This window comes from Durio zibethinus, chromosome 14, assembly GCF_047325235.1.
Source record: "Durio zibethinus cultivar Kanyao isolate XHJ-2024 chromosome 14, ASM4732523v1, whole genome shotgun sequence".
NCBI classification, from domain to species: Eukaryota; Viridiplantae; Streptophyta; class Magnoliopsida; order Malvales; family Malvaceae; genus Durio; species Durio zibethinus.
This window is the reverse complement of record NC_143175.1, coordinates 5407567-5428326: the sequence shown is the minus strand read 5'-3', so window position 1 is coordinate 5428326 and position 20760 is coordinate 5407567. Positions and strand designations below refer to the sequence as shown.

Here is a 20760-nt window from a genome sequence, read left to right as displayed (position 1 = left end):
AAACATTGCAATTTATTTGGAAATGCATTTTTAGATAGCATTACAATTATTTAGAAATACATTTTTAGAAGTAATTTTTTATTTCAATTCTTTTGTTGAGATCTCTTAATCAATGTTTAACAAGAAAATTTTGGATATCCTTTCCTGCGATCTCCAAACGAGTTTATAATGATTTTTTCAACATATGAATGATTTAAATCTGGTAGTAAAAATTTTTAATCTTTCGATCCTATTGTTTGTTCAATAATATTTGTAATATTTTTTCAATTATGACAAACATACATCTGAAAGAAATCACTAATTGTGAAAAGACACTCTTGCAAGTGGCTACTGCATCATGTGCAATGAGATAGTCATGCTTCATCGCATATGGTGTAGCAACCAACTTGGATGAATACTTCACATTTAACGATTCTTTTCAAATGCATATCTGTCAGGTATATAAAAATATTATAAACATTATTGAACGAATAGTGTCTAGTGACTGAAAGATTTGAGGTCGTTATTAATAGATTTACCAATTTGCTAATAACATAATTAGGTCAATTATTGTGTACTAAAAAGTTATTTGGTCCCTATTGGTGGCCGAAAGTTATTGTATATCGAAAATCCATTTCTGAAGGTTTTTGAAAGATTTTATAAATAAATGTCTAGAAACTATTGAGAAATTACAAAAATATATTTTAAAAAATTCTTAAAGATTTTCAGAAATAGGTGTGCTTAAGTTTTTAAAGGATTCCAAAAATAAATTTTCGATACATTAAAAATGTTTTTGGACATCTATTTTTAGAAACCTTCGATAATTTTCAAAAATTCATTTTCAAAATGTTCAAATCACACCTCTAAACTTAAAATCCTAAATATTTTGAAACTAAACACAAAATCACATGAAAAAAAAAATAAATGATTTACCTCTCATTCTAAGCTATTTAATATTAAATGGGTGGTTGGGGTTTAATTGGAGTTTAATCCCTAAAAGATTTAGGGTTTTGATTTAAGAAGAGGAAGTGTATGGAGATGGGTGTTTGAGTTTTTTTAGTAAATTTATGTTTTGGTTTGAAATGTAAAGAAAATATATAATGGGTGTTAATAGTAATTGGATGTGAAAAGAGTAAGTTGGGATGCAAATAGCATCACTCCTAATTAAATTTACCCTTACTTTTTTTTTATTATCAATTAATATCGTTACATAAAATCCAATAAAATAACTATAATGCACCATAGATGCCGGTGCCAAATATTTTGCAAAAAAATAGAATTTGTTTGAAAGATTAGTGTCAGATGTTAATAAAAAGGGTAAAATTGAATTTGAATCTTTAGATTTTGAATAAAAAGCATTAAGGTAGTTTTTTTAAAAATTTGTGCAATTTCTTAGGAGACAAACAATAAGGGATGGAGGGGGTCATATGTATTTGATTGAGTTTGATGTAACAAATAAAATGAAATTGATTAATAAATGTATTAACAAATTAAATAAATTTATAAAATGATTTTATTAAATTAAATGTAGATATCTAAATTCATTTTTTTTTCAAATGAGAGTTAGTAAAAAAAATTATTCATGTTAACATTCAATTTTAAGGGTTAGGGATGTCAATTTTACACAAATCTAATAAAGAAATAAACTTTTTATCAAAATGGGAATGGATATCAAAATTTTGGAGATAGAGATGAAGATGTGTATGATTTTAAATTTTTATTAAAGAAATAGCTATGGTTGATATAACATCTGTCCCATACTTATACTCATATCTTATTTATACTTATATATATTTAATAAATATATTTTTTATTTAATAATATAAAATTTTATTTTAATTAATTAAATTAATATATTTTTATTTAAAATATATGTTAATATATAGTTATACAAATTACATAAGTGTTTAAAATAAAAATAAAAAATAAAACAACAAATTTTATTTTATTTTTGTTAAAAAGGTATGGATACAAGGATTACTTGTACCTATTAAATTTCTATAACAATGTAAATGTAGATGAATTTAAAATACCGAATAGTAAAATAAATATAATATAAAAATAAAAAATGAAAATGAAGAATACTCCAACAGTTTTATAACCTAACATGTACATCCCTAATTGGAGTTGAGGATTCAAAGCTTGGTGAATCATTATATATATATATATATATATATATATATATTACATCATACATTATTACTAGATAAAATTTGTTAATGTGAATGTTTACATAGATAATTTTTCTTTTGGACACGTAAGAAAATTTAAAAAATTTTTTTTTATAACGACACATAAGATATTTTTTAATTTTTTATTATTTATCAAAAAATATATTTAAAAAATTATTGAATTATCCAAAATTTAAATGAAAAACTAATTTAGATTTAAAATAGTTAAATAGATAAAATTAATTTATTGTAAGATTTTATTTAAATAAGTAAAATTAGTTCTTATTCTTATTTATGGATTAAATAAATGTTTTTAAAAAATCATTGGTTATCCAAATCTTTTAAGATATATTTATTTGAAAATTTTTAATTATTCAAAGTTTCTCTTTCAATTGAAAAAATTCATTTTTATCTATCAAATATACCTTTAGATATATCTTAAAGGTTGTATTACAAGTAAAAATTATAAATATAGTCAATATTTTCAACATAGGATATATTCATACTAAAAATTAGTAATAGATAAACCAATCAAATAAAACTAATATAAATTGAGTTGAATTACAATCACACAATATGAGATTTAATTAATTTTTTTTATTAATTTAAATCAAAGTGTATATCAAACTATATACATGAGTTCTTATTGAGATACGAAAATAAAAGGAAATTAGATGAACATAGGGTAGAGATTATTGGACAAAAAACAAAAAATGACCTCAAGAATAGTCAAAGCAAACATAGAAATTAAATAATTTATTTTTAAAACACTCATCAAAATTTCATGATAAATATGCATTACTTATTTTTATTTTACAATAATCAGGACAATAATATATTTTTTAAAATTTATTTTTTTATAATTTAGATATATATCTTTTAAAATTTTAAAATATCAAATGTAATTTTATCTTAATAAATTTCATAATAATCTTTTATTATTTAAAAGGACCAAATTTAATCTTTTCATAATTTATAAATGATTCCGTAATATATTTGTTAACATCAATTTGATTTTTTTTATCATTATTCTCCACTTTTATGTGTTCTTTTTTTTTTTTTTCTTTCTATAATACAAATTGGAAGTTACAAAAATATTTATATTTTCTTTTCTAAGTGCCTACAATAAGCTATCCGTGTCTAAGTTAGAAAATTTTTTTTTTCATATATTACAATGTATGTATTTAACTTTGACTTATATATATATATAATATTACAATATACATAGTTACGAAAACAAACATATTTTTATATTTTTATATTTTTATTAGTATTGTTCGTAGATCTTTTATTTCTACTTTTGACTTTCACTTAATTAGATAATTCTTTTTTCTTTCAATTGGTTTTTTCCTTTTATATATTATAAGATGTAAAGTTATATAAATATTTATTCTTATCTTTTGTAGGGGGTTTGTATATAGACCTTTTATCTTTATTTTTTACTCTTCATTCAAATATTTTTTTTCCTCAATTCAACTTTTTTACAGTATGCAAAAAGACTTTCATTATTAATCTATTTGATTACAATAATTTAAACCTGTTATTTATGTCAAAATACTATTACAAATAACAAAAATTAATTCAAATATTTGAAAATCAAATTATTATATAATATAAACGATCCATTGATTATTACTTTGTATAAAAGCTAGTAATTTTCTATACTTCTTTTTCTTCAAAGTCATAACATTTCTTTTATTTATAACAAAATTAGGATAAAATAAAATTCAATTTAATTTTTTTTTTTTCAAATCAAATCTTATTCATTAAGCACGTAGTTTTTTTTTTTTTAAACATCCAATATAAATTTAAAAAATTAAGAACCGTTAAAAAACATGGAGTATTTTTTTTCTTTTTCTTAACATATTTGATTCATTTGCAATTACTTAAGGAGTATTCGTTATCATTTCTTTTGGTTAATTAATTAATAATTACGCCCAAATTATTTTTTGGAACATCCAATTTTAAATCATATTTGCAATCCAAATAACCCCAAAAGCATTTAAAGAGTTACCCTGAAATTGAATTAATCAACCGAGAGTGAACACAAAGGAGAAAAAAGAAAAAGAGTATAGTCAAATATAATTATGCTACTGTTCAAATATTTTAAGAGGTTTTCCACCATTCTTTTTTTTTTTTTAAGGAATGAAAACACAAACAAGAATCACGTAAAGCATAATTGATTGAATTAAGGAATTTACACTAACAGAATCTAATACCATAATCTGAGTATAATATGATAGTTTAAAAGTTGTTGCTTAAACATTACTTTAAGAATCCACAAAGTTCCACACCCACATATATTAATAGCCAAGAAACAAGGTTGATACTTTCATATATCATGACTATTTTTTTTTTCTCGAAATCTTATCTATATGTATTGCTGGTTTGGTGATGAATGATTCCTTCACAACCTCGAAGAGTTTGTCCAAGCTTTCTCATAATAATTAAGATTTTTAAATTTATTTTTGAAAACAATTAAGTAAAAATAAGTTTTTAATTCATAGATAAGAGAAGTTGGAGATGATGCAAATTGAATAAAATTAATTTAAAGCGATAAAATTTTTAGTTTTTATTTTAATATTTTAATGGTATACTTAATAATATTATTTATAAAATTTCTGTATTTTTTTTCAATATTATTTGTTATATATTTTAAAATTTTTAATTTTTTAATTGAAAATTTTATTTTTATTATAATTTGATATCTTAATTATATTATTTATATTATATATATATTTTAAACATATAAATAATTAAATAATATTAATTTATATTTATATTTTTATTTATATTTAAATAAAATAAAAATAATTTGTGCATCGTCATATGAGTAATAAATTAATCCATAATTATTGTGAAAGACCTATTGTTTTTTTTCTTCCACGTGTTTAATTCTCATCATTTTTTTGTTGAAAGCGATTCCAGTAACGATATCCTTTGGGTTGATAATCATTCCACGATTTCCTTAGCGGATGAAGCATGTTTCGAATCTTACTGAAAATCTAAGGGTACGACGCATCTTCCAACATATCGTACGCGAAACAAATTCTATTGCCAATGGTTTGGTTAAAGCTAGAGTTTCCCCTACTTTCTAATCCGGTGGCTTGCCTGTAATTTACTTTATTTTGCTGGATTTGGTTGTTGATTGTATGCTGTCAGTGGTTGGTGGGGCTACTTTATGTTATGTATGTATTGACTGGGGTTTGATTTATGCTTTTAAAAAATTTCACAATGGTGTATAAAATGATAACTTATTTTTTACAATAACTATAAAACTTATTGTTAAATTTGTAGTTTTAATTATTTGAGTGTGACCTGGACATATCGATTACAATAATAATAATAATAATAATAATAATAATAATAATAATAATAATTTTTTGAACTAGGTTACATATATTTATGTATATATGTATTTCATATATATAAATTGTATACATCTGTATTTTTTTTAAATTTATTATATCGTTAAAGTTTTATACATGTGTATAAAATTTGTATTTTTTTATATTTAAAATTATTAGAATTTAAATCTTATTTATTAGAATTAAAATTTTAATATTTTACCAAATCATACAAATGTTGACAAAATTTGTATAGTTTTTACTTATATGTAATCTTTACCTAATTTCTTTTTAAAGAGAAAAAAACTAATATTTTTTTATACATTTTTTCACGTGTTCTCGTGTTTGCATGTCTCAATGTAAATTTAGGATAAGTGAAAACTATGTTAATAGTACAACTATTTAACTGTAATCTCCAAAATCAATGGTTGGAAATATTCACAAATAGCCTGGATTTACAAAAAAAGTTTCCATCCACTGCCCTGAAGGAGTACTGAATCTCATATTTTTGGCTATCCTTTTCAAACGAATCCTAAACAAATTGTCCACTCAATCCTCCATCTTTTTCTCCGAGAACTCCAAGGAAAAAACTTACGTTTTGTTCCTTTTTTGTTTTGCTTGTTTCCAAACATTGGTTCTCATGATCTCTTTTTGTATTCCCTGGTTCCAAAAGCGCCTCCGCCCTACGAGGGGTCCTTCGATCTGTTGAAGGTTCCCCTCATGTCCTGCACAAACTTTGCCTCATTGCATTGTCTTCGGCTTCCCATTTTTGACCCTAGAGGTGACGTCAACTACGGGAATACTGTCCATCGTTTGTTGGTGTTCCAAGCCATTTTTTTCTTGCTCTTGGAACACAAGGTTTTCGGGGAATTCAGGTTGCAATCCTGGCAAAATGAATTGCTTCCCATGCTTCTCGTCACAAAAAAGCAAGAAAGAAACCGGCAAAAGGGACCATGACTCTTCGTTTCACGAGCTTATTCAATCAAGAGCGCCTGGTATCGTATGGCCTATACTTTGCTTTTTTTTTTTTTCCTTCCAACCCTGGATCTTATTATATCCATGGAGAGACTGTTCCAAATCCAATATTCACATGATGACAAACATGACTGTTCCAATGTAGTTTATAGTTCAAAATAATAATCAAAGGAAAACAAAATATTAGACTTCACAAAAAAACACCCAGAAGAAACGTATCTCATTGATTTGTTGTTTTGCCTTTTTATTTTTTGGTTGGGTTAAGAAACTAAGAAAGAAAAACGTGATACAGAAAATATGGAAGCTGAACATGGAAACATTGCTGCTCAAAGATTCACATTCCGTGAGCTAGCCGCCGCAACCAAGAATTTCCGCCAAGAGTGTTTGTTGGGTGAAGGTGGTTTCGGAAGGGTTTACAAGGGGACTCTTCAGGCTACTGGCCAGGTGCTCTTTACTTCCTACACTTTTTATTTTGGCCTTTCTTTTTGTTTCATTGTTTGAAGGAAAAAAAACTGCTGATTGGATTGAAATCTGGAGACCAAAAAACCAAGTCGAGAATCACAACGACATTAGATTCCGTTTGATTTATGTTTTTGTCATTTGTTTTCTTATTTTTTATTTAAATAAATAAATAAATAAATAAATAAACAAAGAACAAAAGCATTAACACTAGCATTATCCTTTGCTCTAATAAAGTCACTGATTCTTTTGTTTGTGAAAAGTAAAATTCGTTTATTAAAGCTTTGTTTAGTATTCCTAATTACCCTGAAATTGGAGATAGGTGGTTGCTGTGAAACAACTTGACAGGAATTCAATACAAGGAAACAGGGAGTTTCTTGTAGAGGTTGCACAATTGAGTCTCTTACAGCATCCAAACCTGGTTAGTCTCATTGGATACTGTGCTGATGGAGATCAGAGGCTTTTGGTTTTTGAATTCATGCCCGGGGGTTCTGTAGAAGATCATCTACTTGGTACAAAATTCATTTTTTTTTTATGTCCCTGTTCTGTTCATTTTCATTAAATTATTTGGTAATTTTTATATTTTTCTGCTTAAAAATTCACAACACGGTAGCACTTGAGCATTTAACTCTGTGATTGATGTATAATCTTGTATTAAACAGCAAGGTTTGACTCTTCCCTTCCCCTAATAAAAAAAAAAAATCACAAATGGTCAATGTAAAGTGAAAGACAAAATTTTAATATTTGTATAGTGTAATTGCAGATATGAAGACTGAAGGAAAACCATTAGATTGGATAACCCGAATGAAAATAGCATATGGGTCAGCTCAAGCTCTAGAGTATTTGCACGATAAGGCCAATCCGCCTGTAATATATCGTGATCTCAAGTCTTCAAACGTTTTGTTGGATGAACAATTCAATCCCAAACTGTCTGATATTGGACTGGACAAGCTTGGCCCTTCAGCAGAAAAGATGCCTATGCAGTCAAGGACAATGGGAACTTATGGTTACAGTGCTCCAGAATATTCAAGATCAGGTAAACTCACAACTGGTGCAGATGTATACAGTTTTGGAGTTGTTCTACTGGAGCTTATCACTGGAAGAAGAGCCATTGACACTACCAAACCTGTCGACGAGCAAAACTTAGTTGCTTGGGTAAGTAAATTTGTTTGTAGAAGAAAGGAAGTGATAGCTTTCAAGTCTTTTGTAACAGTAACCACTTGGTATCGCTGTGTTTGGAACAGGCACAACCAATATTCAGGGAACCAAAAAGGTTCCCAGAAATGGCGGATCCTTTACTTAAGAAGCGATTTCCGGAAAGGGGTTTGAATCAAGCTGTTGCAATAGCAGCCATGTGTCTGCAAGATGAAGCTGCAGCCCGTCCTTTGATGAGTGATGTGATGACAGCCTTAAGTTTTCTTTCTATGGCCACAGAAGAGAATAGTATTCCTCGCACTCTTCCTGCTGCCATCTCATCTAAATTGCATTGCATCTCATCTAAGCTGCAATTCTTGGAGTGTGGCAATGAAGGGAAGCTGAAGGAACAAGACTGCTCTGTTCGTGATGCTGATTCGGATAGTGAATCAGACAGTGATAAGGGAAGTGTTTATTCGAGCCGAAGTGGCAGCGTGAATACTCATGAAGAAAGTGCTTTGACTCATGACCATAGTAGACGATCCACTGATGGAAGTGCTTCTTTCAGAGAAGAAAGCAGCAAGGGTTCTCATAAAGAAAGTACTTTTTTGAGTCACCAAGATAGTAAGAAATCGGCATTCTCATCAAGCCACAAAAGCAGCAGGAAATCACAGGAAAATGATCCTTATTCAAGCAGCAGTGATTCAGCTGATGAAAGTTCCTCAAGTCATAAGAGAAGCAGCAAGAAATTGCTTGTAGGAAGTAGTTACGAAAGTCAAAAGGGCAGCAAGAAATCAACTGATGGAAGTGTTTCATCGGGTCGCAAGAGTAGCAGGAAATCCAAGGAAGGAAGTGTTTCTTTAAGCCGGAAGAGCAGCAGGAAATCTCAGCATGGAAATTATAATACCAGCAGGGCCTTGCATGATGAAAGCAATTCTTCAGGCTCAAGCAGGAAGAGCCCGCAGCAGCAGTAATGGAGGATCACAGGATGAAAGCGAAGCGCACCATGAGAACATCCGTCCACAATCAGTAACCTTCACAAAGGCTAACACAACTGCTTTTCCTATATATATGTTGGCATAGGGAGAGTCAAATGGGTACATTTTGGTGTAGAGAGAAGCTATTTATGCCACCCACAAACTTAAAGTGACTTTGTCTTGTCTTTAATATTTCTATGTCTTTTAAGTTCCAAAACTTCTCAAGTTATTATCTCTTTATCTGATCTTATCTTTATATAATATAAAAAAGGTTAAAAATAATTATTGACTCAAAGAAGTTTAAAAAGTTATCTAATTAATAATTATATCTCCTTACAGAATTTATTAATTATTAATGGTAATTTTCAATGAAATAATTAATATTAGTAAAATGAATAGTTAAATTTTTTACAAACTTCTGATCAAGAGCTTTCCTCATTTTATTCTTAATCTTCGAACTTTGTACCAAATTCGATCTCGATCCTAAATTTTTAAAAATTTTTAATTGAATCTTCATTTGTCAAAATTTGTATAATTTTGTATAATTTGTTAGGAAAATGGGGTCCAGTCCCATGTAAGTGGTTTTGGACCAAGTAAAGGTCATGGGCCTTGATCTTTTATTTTACACAGAGCCCTAGCTACTTAATAAAAAAGAGGTGGGGTTGTTTAAGGTGTGTGTCGAAAACCAAGCAGAGAAAGAAGAAAAGCCAGGAAAAGCAGAGAGAGAAAAAGGAGAAGGGAGAGTTGGTTGAACGGAAGTCGATCCGTGGTCCGATTGAGTTGGAACCTTGTCAGGAGGTTTATGATTCAGAGTTTGACATTCTGAACGGTGAAGATCGGGTTTGAAGCTCTCTAGGAACAAATCCAGGGTGTATTTGTTGAGTCACTTATTTGGTGAGATTTCTCCAATTGTTTCTCTAGTTGTTGATTAGCTCTAGTTTTAGCTAGAGAAGAACTTTGTATAACTATTATTTGATAGTGAAGATTTTTCTGGCGGCCCGTGGTTTTTTCCCTCTACACTGGAGGGTTTTCCACGTAAATCTTGGTGTGCTTTATTTTTCTGCGCATTTGATTATTGATTGTTGTCTATTGCTTCTGTATTGTTGTGATTATTGCTTCAGGCGCAACAAGTGGTATCAGAGCGAGGGTTATTTTGAGACATCGATACAGAAGCATCCCAGGATAGAAGTAAATTCTGTTTGAGATCATGGAGGGTGATACAGGTTCCATGATAAAATTGACAGCATCAAATTATTCAATTTGGAAGCCTATGATGGAGGATCATCTATACTGCAAAGATTTGTATGAGCCAGTATTGGGTGATTCGGCTAAACCAGCAGATATGAAAGATGAAAGCTGGAAGAAGCTAGGTAGAAAGACGCTGGCTACAATCAGAAAATGGGTTGATATCAGCGTGTTTCATCATGTAGCGCAGGAGTCAGATGCTCACATTGTTTGGGAAAAATTGGCAGCATTATATGAGAGAAAAACAGGTATGAATAAAGTTATGCTTGTTAAAAAAATTGCAACTTTACAGTACAGGGATGGACGATCTGTTACAGAGCACTTGAGTGATTTTCAAGATATATTTAATCGGATGACTACTATGGAACTTAAGATGGATGATGAAATGAAGGCATTATTTCTTTTGGGTTCATTGCCAGACAGCTGGAATACTCTAGTTGTGATTGTTCTTAATTCAGCTCCTGATTATAAGGTGACATTAGAGATGGTAAAGGACAGTATGCTTAATGAAGAAGCGAGGCGAAAAGATGTAGACCCTGGGAATCAAGCTCTGGTCACAGAGAACAGGGGTAGAAACATCGACAGAAGTCAGGACTCAAAAGGCCGTGGTAAGTCTAAACATAGATCCAAGTCTAGAGGTAAAGTGAAGTGTTTCCATTGTGGTAAGGCGGGTCATATAAAACGAAACTGTAGAATCTTAAAGCAAGAGCGAAAAGATGAGAAATGCAAGAGTTCAGATGATGGCAATGTTGCAGCAGTAAATTCAGATAGTGATTCAGTTACTTTGATTTGTACACATGGTGATTGTAATCATGTTAGTGATCCCGACATTGAGTGGATAGTTGACACAGGAGCGGCATATCATTGTGTTCCTAAGAGAGAGTTGTTTACAACTTACAAAGCAGGAGACTTTGGTTGTACCAAGATGGGAAACAAGAGTGTGTCGCAGATTGTTGGGATTGGTGATATTGGTGTACAAACTAGTACAGGCTGCATGTTGACTTTGAGGGATGTCAGACACATTCCAGATATGAGAATGAACTTGCTTGCTATTAATGTCCTTGATAAGGAGGGATATGAAAGCCGACAAAAGAATGGACAGTGGAAGCTTCTCAAAGGATCTATGGTAGTTGCAAAGGAAAAACTATGCTGCACAATGTATAAGACATGGATGCAATTGAACGGTAACCAGGTAAATACCGTTGAAAATGATGCTTCAGCAAACTTGTGGCACAGGAGGCTGGCACACATGAGTGAAAAAGGGTTACAGGTTTTGGCAAGGCACTCTCTCATTCCCTTGACCAAAGGTATGTCTCTCGATTCATGTGATTATTGTTTGTTTGGTAAGCATCATAGAGTTTCTTTTCGTAAAAGTTCTCAGAGAAAAGAAAATAGATTGGAATTAATTTATTCTGATGTATGTGGTCCCATTGAGGTTGAGTCATTAGGTGGTAGCAGATATTTTGTTACTTTTATTGATGATGCTTCACGTAAAACTTGGGTGTATATGTTGAAATATAAAAGTCAGGTACTGCAGTATTTTCAAAAATTTCATGCCATGGTTGAAAGGATGACAGGGTTACCCTTGAAGTGTATTCGAACTGATAATGGTAGGGAATACACATCTAAAAGCTTTGAAGAGTATTGCTCAAAGCATGGGATCAGGCATGAGAGGACAGAACCTGGAACACCGCAGCATAATGGTATAGCTGAAAGAATGAATCGCACCATTGTGGAAAAAGTCAGATGTATGTTGAGGATGGCAAAATTACCAAAGCCATTCTGGGGTGAAGCAGTCAACACAGCTTGTTATTTACTTAACAGGTCACCATCAGTTCCTTTGGGCTTTGACATTCCAGAAAGAGTGTGGACAGGAAAAGATGCTTCATACTCTCACTTAAAAGTTTTTGGGTGTAAAGCATTCATGCATGTACCAAAAGAGCAGAGGTCAAAGCTTGATAGTAAAGCTACACAGTGTGTGTTTGTAGGATATGGTGATGAGGAATTTGGCTACAGGGTATGGGATCCAGTAAAGAGAAAGACAGTCAGAAGCAGAGATGTGGTCTTTCATGAAAAAGAAACCATAGCAGACCTTGAGAAAAATGAGAAGACTACACGAGTTACTGTTGAGTGTGATGTTTCAACACCGACAGGGATTTCACAGGAAAGAGCCACAGATGGTGAAAATGAGCCAGAAACAGAACTTGGGGATATGGATGAGCCAGCTACAGTTGGTGATGAGCCAGATGCTATTAGTTTTGAGCAGGGGGAGCAATCCTCTCTACCTGAGAGTGTTGAGCAGGGGGAGCTACCTTCGGCATCAAGTGATGTAGAGTCTCAGCCCAGGAGATCTACTAGAGAGCGCAGGCCATCTACCAGGTATTCAAGTTCAGATTTTATTTTAGTTACCAGTGAAGGGGAGCCAGAAAGCTTTCAAGATGTGCAGGCTACTCCGGATAGAGAGCACTGGTTAAAAGCAATGAAAGAAGAGATGGAGTCATTGCGAAAGAATGGTACTTATGATCTTGTTAAACTTCCAACAGGAAAGAGGCCATTAAAGAATAAATGGGTGTTCAAGTTGAAAAAGGATGGTGACAAACTAGTAAGGTACAAAGCTCGATTGGTAGTAAAAGGTTTTTCTCAGAAACCAGGCATCGATTTTGATGAGATTTTTGCTCCAGTTGTAAAAATGAGTTCTATTCGAGTGGTACTGGGATTGACAGCTAGTTTGAATCTTGAACTTGAGCAACTTGATGTTAAAACTGCATTTTTGCATGGTGATTTGCAGGAGGACATTTATATGAATCAGCCTGAGGGTTTTGAAGTGAAAGGGAAAGAGCACTTAGTTTGTAAATTGAAGAAAAGCTTGTATGGCTTGAAACAAGCTCCACGACAGTGGTACAAGAAGTTTGATTCTTTTATGGTGAGTCATAGCTATAAAAGAACAGCAGCGGATTCTTGTGTGTATGTTAAACAATTCCCTAATGGTAACTTCATTATCCTATTATTATATGTTGATGATATGTTGATTGTAGGACAAGATGCTAGTATGGTTTGCAGGTTGAAAGAACAATTGTCTAAGTCTTTTGATATGAAAGATTTAGGTCCAGCAAAGCAGATTCTTGGTATGGACATTATCCGGGATAGGAGAGCTGGAAAGCTGTGGTTGTCACAGGAAAAGTATGTTGAACGAGTGCTTGGTAGATTCAACATGCAACATGCTAAATCAGTTAGCAGTTCACTTGCCAACCATTTTCATCTAAGTAAGAAATCTTGTCCAGTGTCTAAGGAAGAGCAACTAGCTATGTCTAGTATTCCTTATTCTTCTGCAGTCGGTTCTTTAATGTATCTTATGGTTTGTACAAGGCCTGACATTGCTCATGCAGTTGGTGTAGTGAGCAGATTTCTTTCTAATCCAGGGAAGGTTCACTGGGAAGCAGTAAAATGGATTTTTAGATATTTGAGGGGTACCTCAAAAATGTGTTTGACTTATGGAGTTTCACAACCAATTCTAGAAGGGTTTACTGATGCTGACATGGCAGGCGATCTTGATGGTAGGAAATCTACTTCAGGGTATTTGTTCACTTTTGCAGGAGGAGCTGTATCTTGGCAGTCTAAGTTGCAGAAGTGTGTTGCTTTGTCAACTACAGAAGCTGAGTATATTGCAGCAACTGAAGCATGTAAAGAAATGCTTTGGATGAAACGTTTTCTTTTTGAATTGGGGTTGAATCAGAAAGAGTATGTGGTATTTTGTGATAGCCAGAGTGCTTTAGATTTGAGTAAGAATACCATATACCATGCTAGAACAAAGCACATTGATGTTAGATATCATTGGTTACGTTCAGTGATTGAAGAACAGCAGATGCTATTGAAGAAAGTCCATACTGATAAAAATGTGGCAGATATGTTGACTAAGATACTTCTCAGGGAAAAGCTTGAGCTTTGCAGTAACTTGGCCGGAATGAGTTCCCTGGCCAAGGTAAGTTCCAAATGAAATTGCTATGGTGATGAATCTCCTCCTAATGGGGCTGGAGGGGGAGATTGTTAGGAAAATGGGGTCCAGTCCCATGTAAGTGGTTTTGGACCAAGTAAAGGCCATGGGCCTTGATCTTTTATTTTACACAGAGCCCTAGCTACTTAATAAAAAAGAGGTGGGGTTGTTTAAGGTGTGTGTCGAAAACCAAGCAGAGAAAGAAGAAAAGCCAGGAAAAGCAGAGAGAGAAAAAGGAGAAGGGAGAGTTGGTTGAACGGAAGTCGATCCGTGGTCCGATTGAGTTGGAACCTTGTCAGGAGGTTTATGATTCAGAGTTTGACATTCTGAACGGTGAAGATCGGGTTTGAAGCTCTCTAGGAACAAATCCAGGGTGTATTTGTTGAGTCACTTATTTGGTGAGATTTCTCCAATTGTTTCTCTAGTTGTTGATTAGCTCTAGTTTTAGCTAGAGAAGAACTTTGTATAACTATTATTTGATAGTGAAGATTTTTCTGGCGGCCCGTGGTTTTTTCCCTCTACACTGGAGGGTTTTCCACGTAAATCTTGGTGTGCTTTATTTTTCTGCGCATTTGATTATTGATTGTTGTCTATTGCTTCTGTATTGTTGTGATTATTGCTTCAGGCGCAACATAATTTGGGGTCACTTGAATGACGAGAAGCGCAAAAGATTTTCTCTTGAAGTCGAAATAAAGGGAGATGTGCCCAAAAGCACATGATTGCTTGCAAAATTTGCCTAAAGTGAACCGAAGCCCCATTTCACAAATGAAGATCGGGTCCCAAACCCAATTAAAATGAACCATAAAAAAGATATGTAAAGTTCCCTCTCTCTGTTTTATCTTCTTCAGCCTTTGCTTCTCCTCTCCACTCTTTCAATTTTTCCACACCACCAACCCTCCAACTCTCTTCTCAGGTTCTCTTCTACCTCTCCACTTAGCTTTTAATATTTATGCTTTCATTTTGTCTTCGGAAAAATTCATATATTTCTTTACCATGCACTTCATACTGCTTTTTCTTATGTTAGTTTTACATTTTTACATTTCTCATTTTTTTTATAGATATAGATGAAGATACGATGGTTTGCAGCCTTATTGTCTCTACGCAATTCAACTTCAATATGTGGTTTTCTTATAAAAGAAAATGCATCATTTCCCCGATTATTTTTGGACGTAAGAGAAAGGATTCTGAACCAACATGCCACACGATGTTTTTATGTTTATCAAAACAAAAGGTTATCTGTAGGATTCATGTGTTTGATGCAACTGAAGGTTCGGCCAAGTCCAGAAGTCTGAAGAAAGTATCCCTTCTTGGGCTAGAACCTATTCAGACAAGCCCCCTCCTTGGGCTCGAGATGAAGGGAAGGACAACACAAAATTAAGACGGCGAAACTTTTTCCTCTTCATGCTGCAGGTAGGTTCCATTTTTGAGTACGTCAACCAAAGGCCAGTTTTTGGAGTTTTAAACTCAGACGACATTTTCTATGCACCCTTGCTTGGTTTCTTTGCATTTACTGGCATCCCCACTTCTGTGAGTAAATTTTCTACTTTATTTTTCTCTTTTTTGATATTGTATAAAATACTGTACAACTGCATGAAATGTTAATATTTTTCGGGATATGAATATATGAATTATCATATTTATCTAATGTAATAAAGTCTTATTTGTGATTATCTTCTTCTCATACCAATAATTTGATTAATTTGGAAGAATGAAACTTTTTGACGCTACATAACTAGAAGAAAGTTTACACAATGAACTGAAACATGATGCATGCAATTCGGATACCTATGTCATATCGTAACCTAATAGTCCTTTTATTGATTTTGGCGACAAAAACAAACCCATTTTCAAAGTGATTAATGAAGTACTAGCGGAACATATAGCTTGAAATATTAACTCAATCTGACTTTGAATGTTCAGGCATTCTTTGGTTCAAATCTATTCAAGCTGCTAACAAGGAAGGTGAGAAACAAGATAGGACGGATCTGTAAAGTCAAATGACATAAGTTGCCATTGCCACTGTTATTGTTCATCATCTAGAATTATTCTCTCTGGAAATTGAGCACCTTTCGTTAATTATTTAAATCTCTGAGGTAAATAAAGTTTGCATTTGTTAACACAGAATGTCCAACGTTTTACTTCTGCTTGTAACTATGAACTGACAGATAAATACTAGTAGTTGACAGTCATATTGCCCAGTTGATCCCATCTGTTTCTCTTATGCAAAGAGAATGACATGAAAAAGTACCACTTTGCAAAATTGTTAGGAAAGTTGGTATTCGAATAATTTTCAGGTCTCAGCCTTTGATGTGTGAGGGAAAATGTTGCTGAAGTGGTAACTGCGGCTGCAGACGCAACCAAGTGGCTGCTTCAAGCTGATGTGGCTAGGAAGGGACAGCTCTGTTTCAAGAGTTCTAAAAGACTCCCGTGATTAGGTGATAGATGCCCTTGCAGGGAAGTAGATTCTCTTTTCTTTTTCGATTCTTAAGTTTGTTTGATTTCATATTCAAGATCACAATGTTAATCTAATCTAATCACTAATGTGATTTTATTAACAATTCTCATAATTCATTGATACTTTTGTGCTTTATTTATTTATTTATTTATTGCCTATACTTAGTTAGTCTACCTTTAATTATAAATCATTAAAAGTATAATAATGTGGTGATAATATTTTTATTTTATAATTTTATGAGCTCATAATATTTTTATTAGTATATTATTTCATTATTTGCATATATATATTAATAATATATATTAGTAAGTACAATAAAATACACTTTTAAAAAAATCAGATAAAATATAATATATTATTAATAATTTTCAAAAATTAAATATCAAGATTAATCACTGTAAGTTATGCAAATTTGTAATTGCAAATATATATATAAATATATGATTTGGTTTTTTAATGAAGAAATCCTAGTTACACTACATGAATTTTGATTTTTAGTGACGTTTTTTTTACCGTTTAATAGTATTTATTAACGCCACTATAAGGTTGCAGCATTTGTGAAAAAATGTCACGTAAAGTGCTACTTATACACGCGTCGCGATAAATAACGGTGTTTTAATAAAAATGCCTCGATATTAATGACGTTTGTATCAAAAGTGCCACCATTTTAGCAGCGTTTATATCTTTGAGACGTCACTACTTTAGAGGCATTTGAATATGAAAACTGCTCAATATTAACGGCGTTTATATCAGGAGCACTGCTATTTTAGCGACATTTATATCTTTGAGACGCTGTTACTTTAGAGGCATTTGAATCTAAAAATGGCTCAATATTAGCGACGTTCGTATCTTTTAGTCGCCGCTATTTTAGTTACATTTTTTTTGAGAAAAACGTTATTGCATTGACGGCGTTTGTAACAGAAAACATCGTTACTTTAGAGGCGTTTGAATCTGAAAATGCCTCAATATTTATGGCGTTTGTATCTTTTGGGTACCGCTAATTCAATTGCGTTGTTATGAGAAAAACACCGTTGCTTTAGTGGCATTTCTATAAAAAACGTCACCTAACTAGCTACGTTTGCTGAAAATAGCACCGATACTTATAGTGGCATTTTATGCTACAAACGCCACTAAATTATTCATTTAGTGGCATTGTCCAACGCAAACGTCGTAATTATGTAAAATAATATATTTTTTTAGTTTCTTATAATAAATTTTATTTTCAGTAAAGAGCTTAAATTCAAAAATTGAAATTAATATTAACTTCATTCACATTTAAATATATATCTAATTAATACAAAATTTAATAATTAGTATAATAACATTCAAATATGATAAATACATTAACCAAATAAAAAATTAAAATGTATGAAATTGATGACTACATACATTTTGCTGGCTGTTAATTGATGAAAAAATTTTTTCACCTTAGTCACTAGCATGCTCAATAACCTACTAAATAATACCGTATAATTTTTAACACTTCATTGTATGCTTATAGTAAATATTAAAAATTTTAATATTTACTAAATATAATACCTGAGTTGATGGAGCACCAAGATCATTTCTTGAAAATTGTTGCACAAAATTCATAAGATGATTGAATTGATCATTGAACTACTGAAATTTTGCACGTTTTACTTCCATTTTAGCATGTTCTTTTTCAATTTTGGCATGCTCCTGTCCTTTTTCTTATTTCATTTGCTGAAAACGTTGTTGCATAGTTTACAATTCCCCTTTCAATATTGAAATGTCTCGCGAAGACTAACTTGCTGATAATGTAAATTACAGAGAGTTATATCTATAGTAGGTAAATGCTGTTGGACCCGATCCAAGGCCTTAGACCTATCCATGCCTTTCTTTTCTAGCAACTTTTATGAATATGTTGAGAGAACCTTCAGATGCTACTTCAATCTCAACAACCATTTTCTCTTTCACTTTCTTCTATGAATTTGTCATATAGAACTATCAAGTTTAATGATTAATTAATTATATGTTAAAAAGAGTTAATTTTTATTTTATGTTAAAATAGATGATACAAATTATCATAATTTTTTGTGTTTTGACATTCATGTAAGATTCATCTTTTTTTGTGTGTGTTACGCAAAAAAGTTTCACACGTCTAATTGTACCACCTATCTCATTCTCCTATACAAAAATATATGTTATTTGATAGGATACATATCAATCATAACTTATTTATGCATATCAATCCTGTCAATCAAGTATTAAAATTTCAAATAACTTTAATTTGCTTTATTTATATTTTGGCCTTGTAACAACACAATAGTCTTAAATATACGCAAAGAATAAAAGCATTTTGGGTTTTCACACATATTGATTATGAAAACCAAATTCAATTATTTTCTCCCAGTTTAATATGAAGGATTGAAGCCATTCAATATATTGAAAGGCATCCAAAATTTATTTGTATATTTACCTTTTATATGTAAAAATATTCCCAAACAGATATAACTGACAATTTTTCTCTCATATCAACCATAGAAATCAAGTTCAATCAATCAGACAAGCTTAATATCAAGTATTAAAGCTATCAAAAGTGTTAAAATACAACAATAACAACAACAAGATAATAAAGGCATAAAAATACGTAAACAATAACTTTTCATACATATTATTTGTGTAACTAAGTTTAAAACTTTCGATAAGTTTAATATCATGTATTGAAACAATCAAATCTATTAAAACATAACAATAAATGTTAATTTCCATATTTACCTTTTAACGGTAGAAAAAGTTCATTCATTGAAATAAGTTAATTATCATAAATTTATGATTTCTTTTTGCTTTCTTGCAAAACTTTTTGATAGACTTGTGTGACTATATTTCTGTTGCTTTCTGCTACCAATCCCAATCTGTTTTCTTTCCTGTCATAAAAAGAATTACGTATATGATAGAAATACAAATATTATCAACTGAAACCATAAAACACTTTCATCATTTAATTCTATTATACAAAGTTATAAACTAGTACCTCTTTTTTTTTTTAGAACCAAAATCTAACCAGTTATTCATATTACCACCTAATCACATTACGCAGTAGATTTTACATCATTGCCTCTACAGTAGTATTTCGATCGAAATACTTATTCTTCAAACTATGCTTATAATCTTTCCATTTCTTTTCCAATAACTTAAGCATAAATGAAGTTGATATTTCAAGTACAAATCTTGACTGTAATAATACAAAAAAAAGTTTCAATAAGTAAACAAAATGTAAAATAAAAATTTTGAATATATCTAATTAATTATACTAATACCTCAATAAAGTTTAACGTATCGGCCTTAACTTATTCTGAAATATTATGCCATGTTTCATAATGAATATGTAATTTCATTCCATTACGGGCTAGCATGCCTAGAAATCTAGCCAATAGTTGAGCCTTTTTCACTAATTGGTTGCCTATCAGAGTTTTAGACACTATAATACGCTCGTAGGAGGTAGTGCAAATAATTCCTTCAAAGTTGTCCGACCTATGGTTCTCCATTGACCATTGTTATCAACTGCAACAAATATAAAATATATTTATAAAATTGCATATCATTATACTCGAATTATACAATTGGAATATATCATACCTATATTCAAATTTAAAGCATAATCAATTGATGGGGTACTATCTAAACCTGGACCTCTCGTATTGTCAGATCTAATATCAGTTGAAGGGTTAAAAGTAATGGAGTTAGATCCTACATTACGTTCATTTACCTTCAAAAGATTCAGTCCATAGCCAATATCTACAGGTGTCGTAGATGGTTCTGAACCAATATCTCTGATATATTTTTCTTTCAACCTACTTCTCTGCATTGTAGCTTCCCTACATCATAAAAACGAATATAGAAAAAATGTTAGTTCAGAAGATATATAAAGACATAAACAATTTAAGAAATCAAAACCTACAATATATAAAGAACATTTTGATTTAATTAAATCAAAATATAATGTATAATTTAAAAGACAATAATTATACAATAGGGAATGTGACATTATTTACATACTATTACT

General features: G+C 31.4%; 2 protein-coding genes across 2 annotated transcripts; both read left to right on the top strand.

Annotated features, from left to right (window-relative positions):
- Positions 1-6177: 6177 nt before the first annotated feature.
- On the top strand, positions 6178-9281 carry LOC111293985 (putative serine/threonine-protein kinase PBL25). Its single transcript, XM_022887077.2, has 5 exons — positions 6178-6492; positions 6765-6916; positions 7254-7443; positions 7695-8086; positions 8176-9281. The coding sequence occupies exons 1-5, from the start codon at positions 6390-6392 to the stop codon at positions 9037-9039; spliced, it is 1701 nt and encodes a 566-aa protein (XP_022742812.1). The 5' UTR covers positions 6178-6389; the 3' UTR covers positions 9040-9281.
- A 6061-nt stretch (positions 9282-15342) lies between these two features.
- On the top strand, positions 15343-16269 carry LOC111294726 (uncharacterized). Its single transcript, XM_022888118.2, is given in 4 exon segments — positions 15343-15526; positions 15529-15558; positions 15561-15809; positions 16199-16269. Coding segments are annotated over 4 exon segments (534 nt in total).
- Positions 16270-20760: the final 4491 nt, after the last annotated feature.

What these genes read in the sequence shown, in the direction of transcription:
- LOC111293985 (XM_022887077.2), top strand. Translation starts at nt 6,390, where the DNA reads ATGAATTGCTTCCCATGCTTCTCGTCACAAAAAAGCAAGAAAGAAACC. An exon ending in TATTCAATCAAGAGCGCCTG is followed by an intron (nt 6,493 to 6,764) that starts GTATCGTATGGC and finishes AACGTGATACAG; the next exon opens with AAAATATGGAAGCTGAACAT. An exon ending in TGTAGAAGATCATCTACTTG is followed by an intron (nt 7,444 to 7,694) that starts GTACAAAATTCA and finishes GTGTAATTGCAG; the next exon opens with ATATGAAGACTGAAGGAAAA.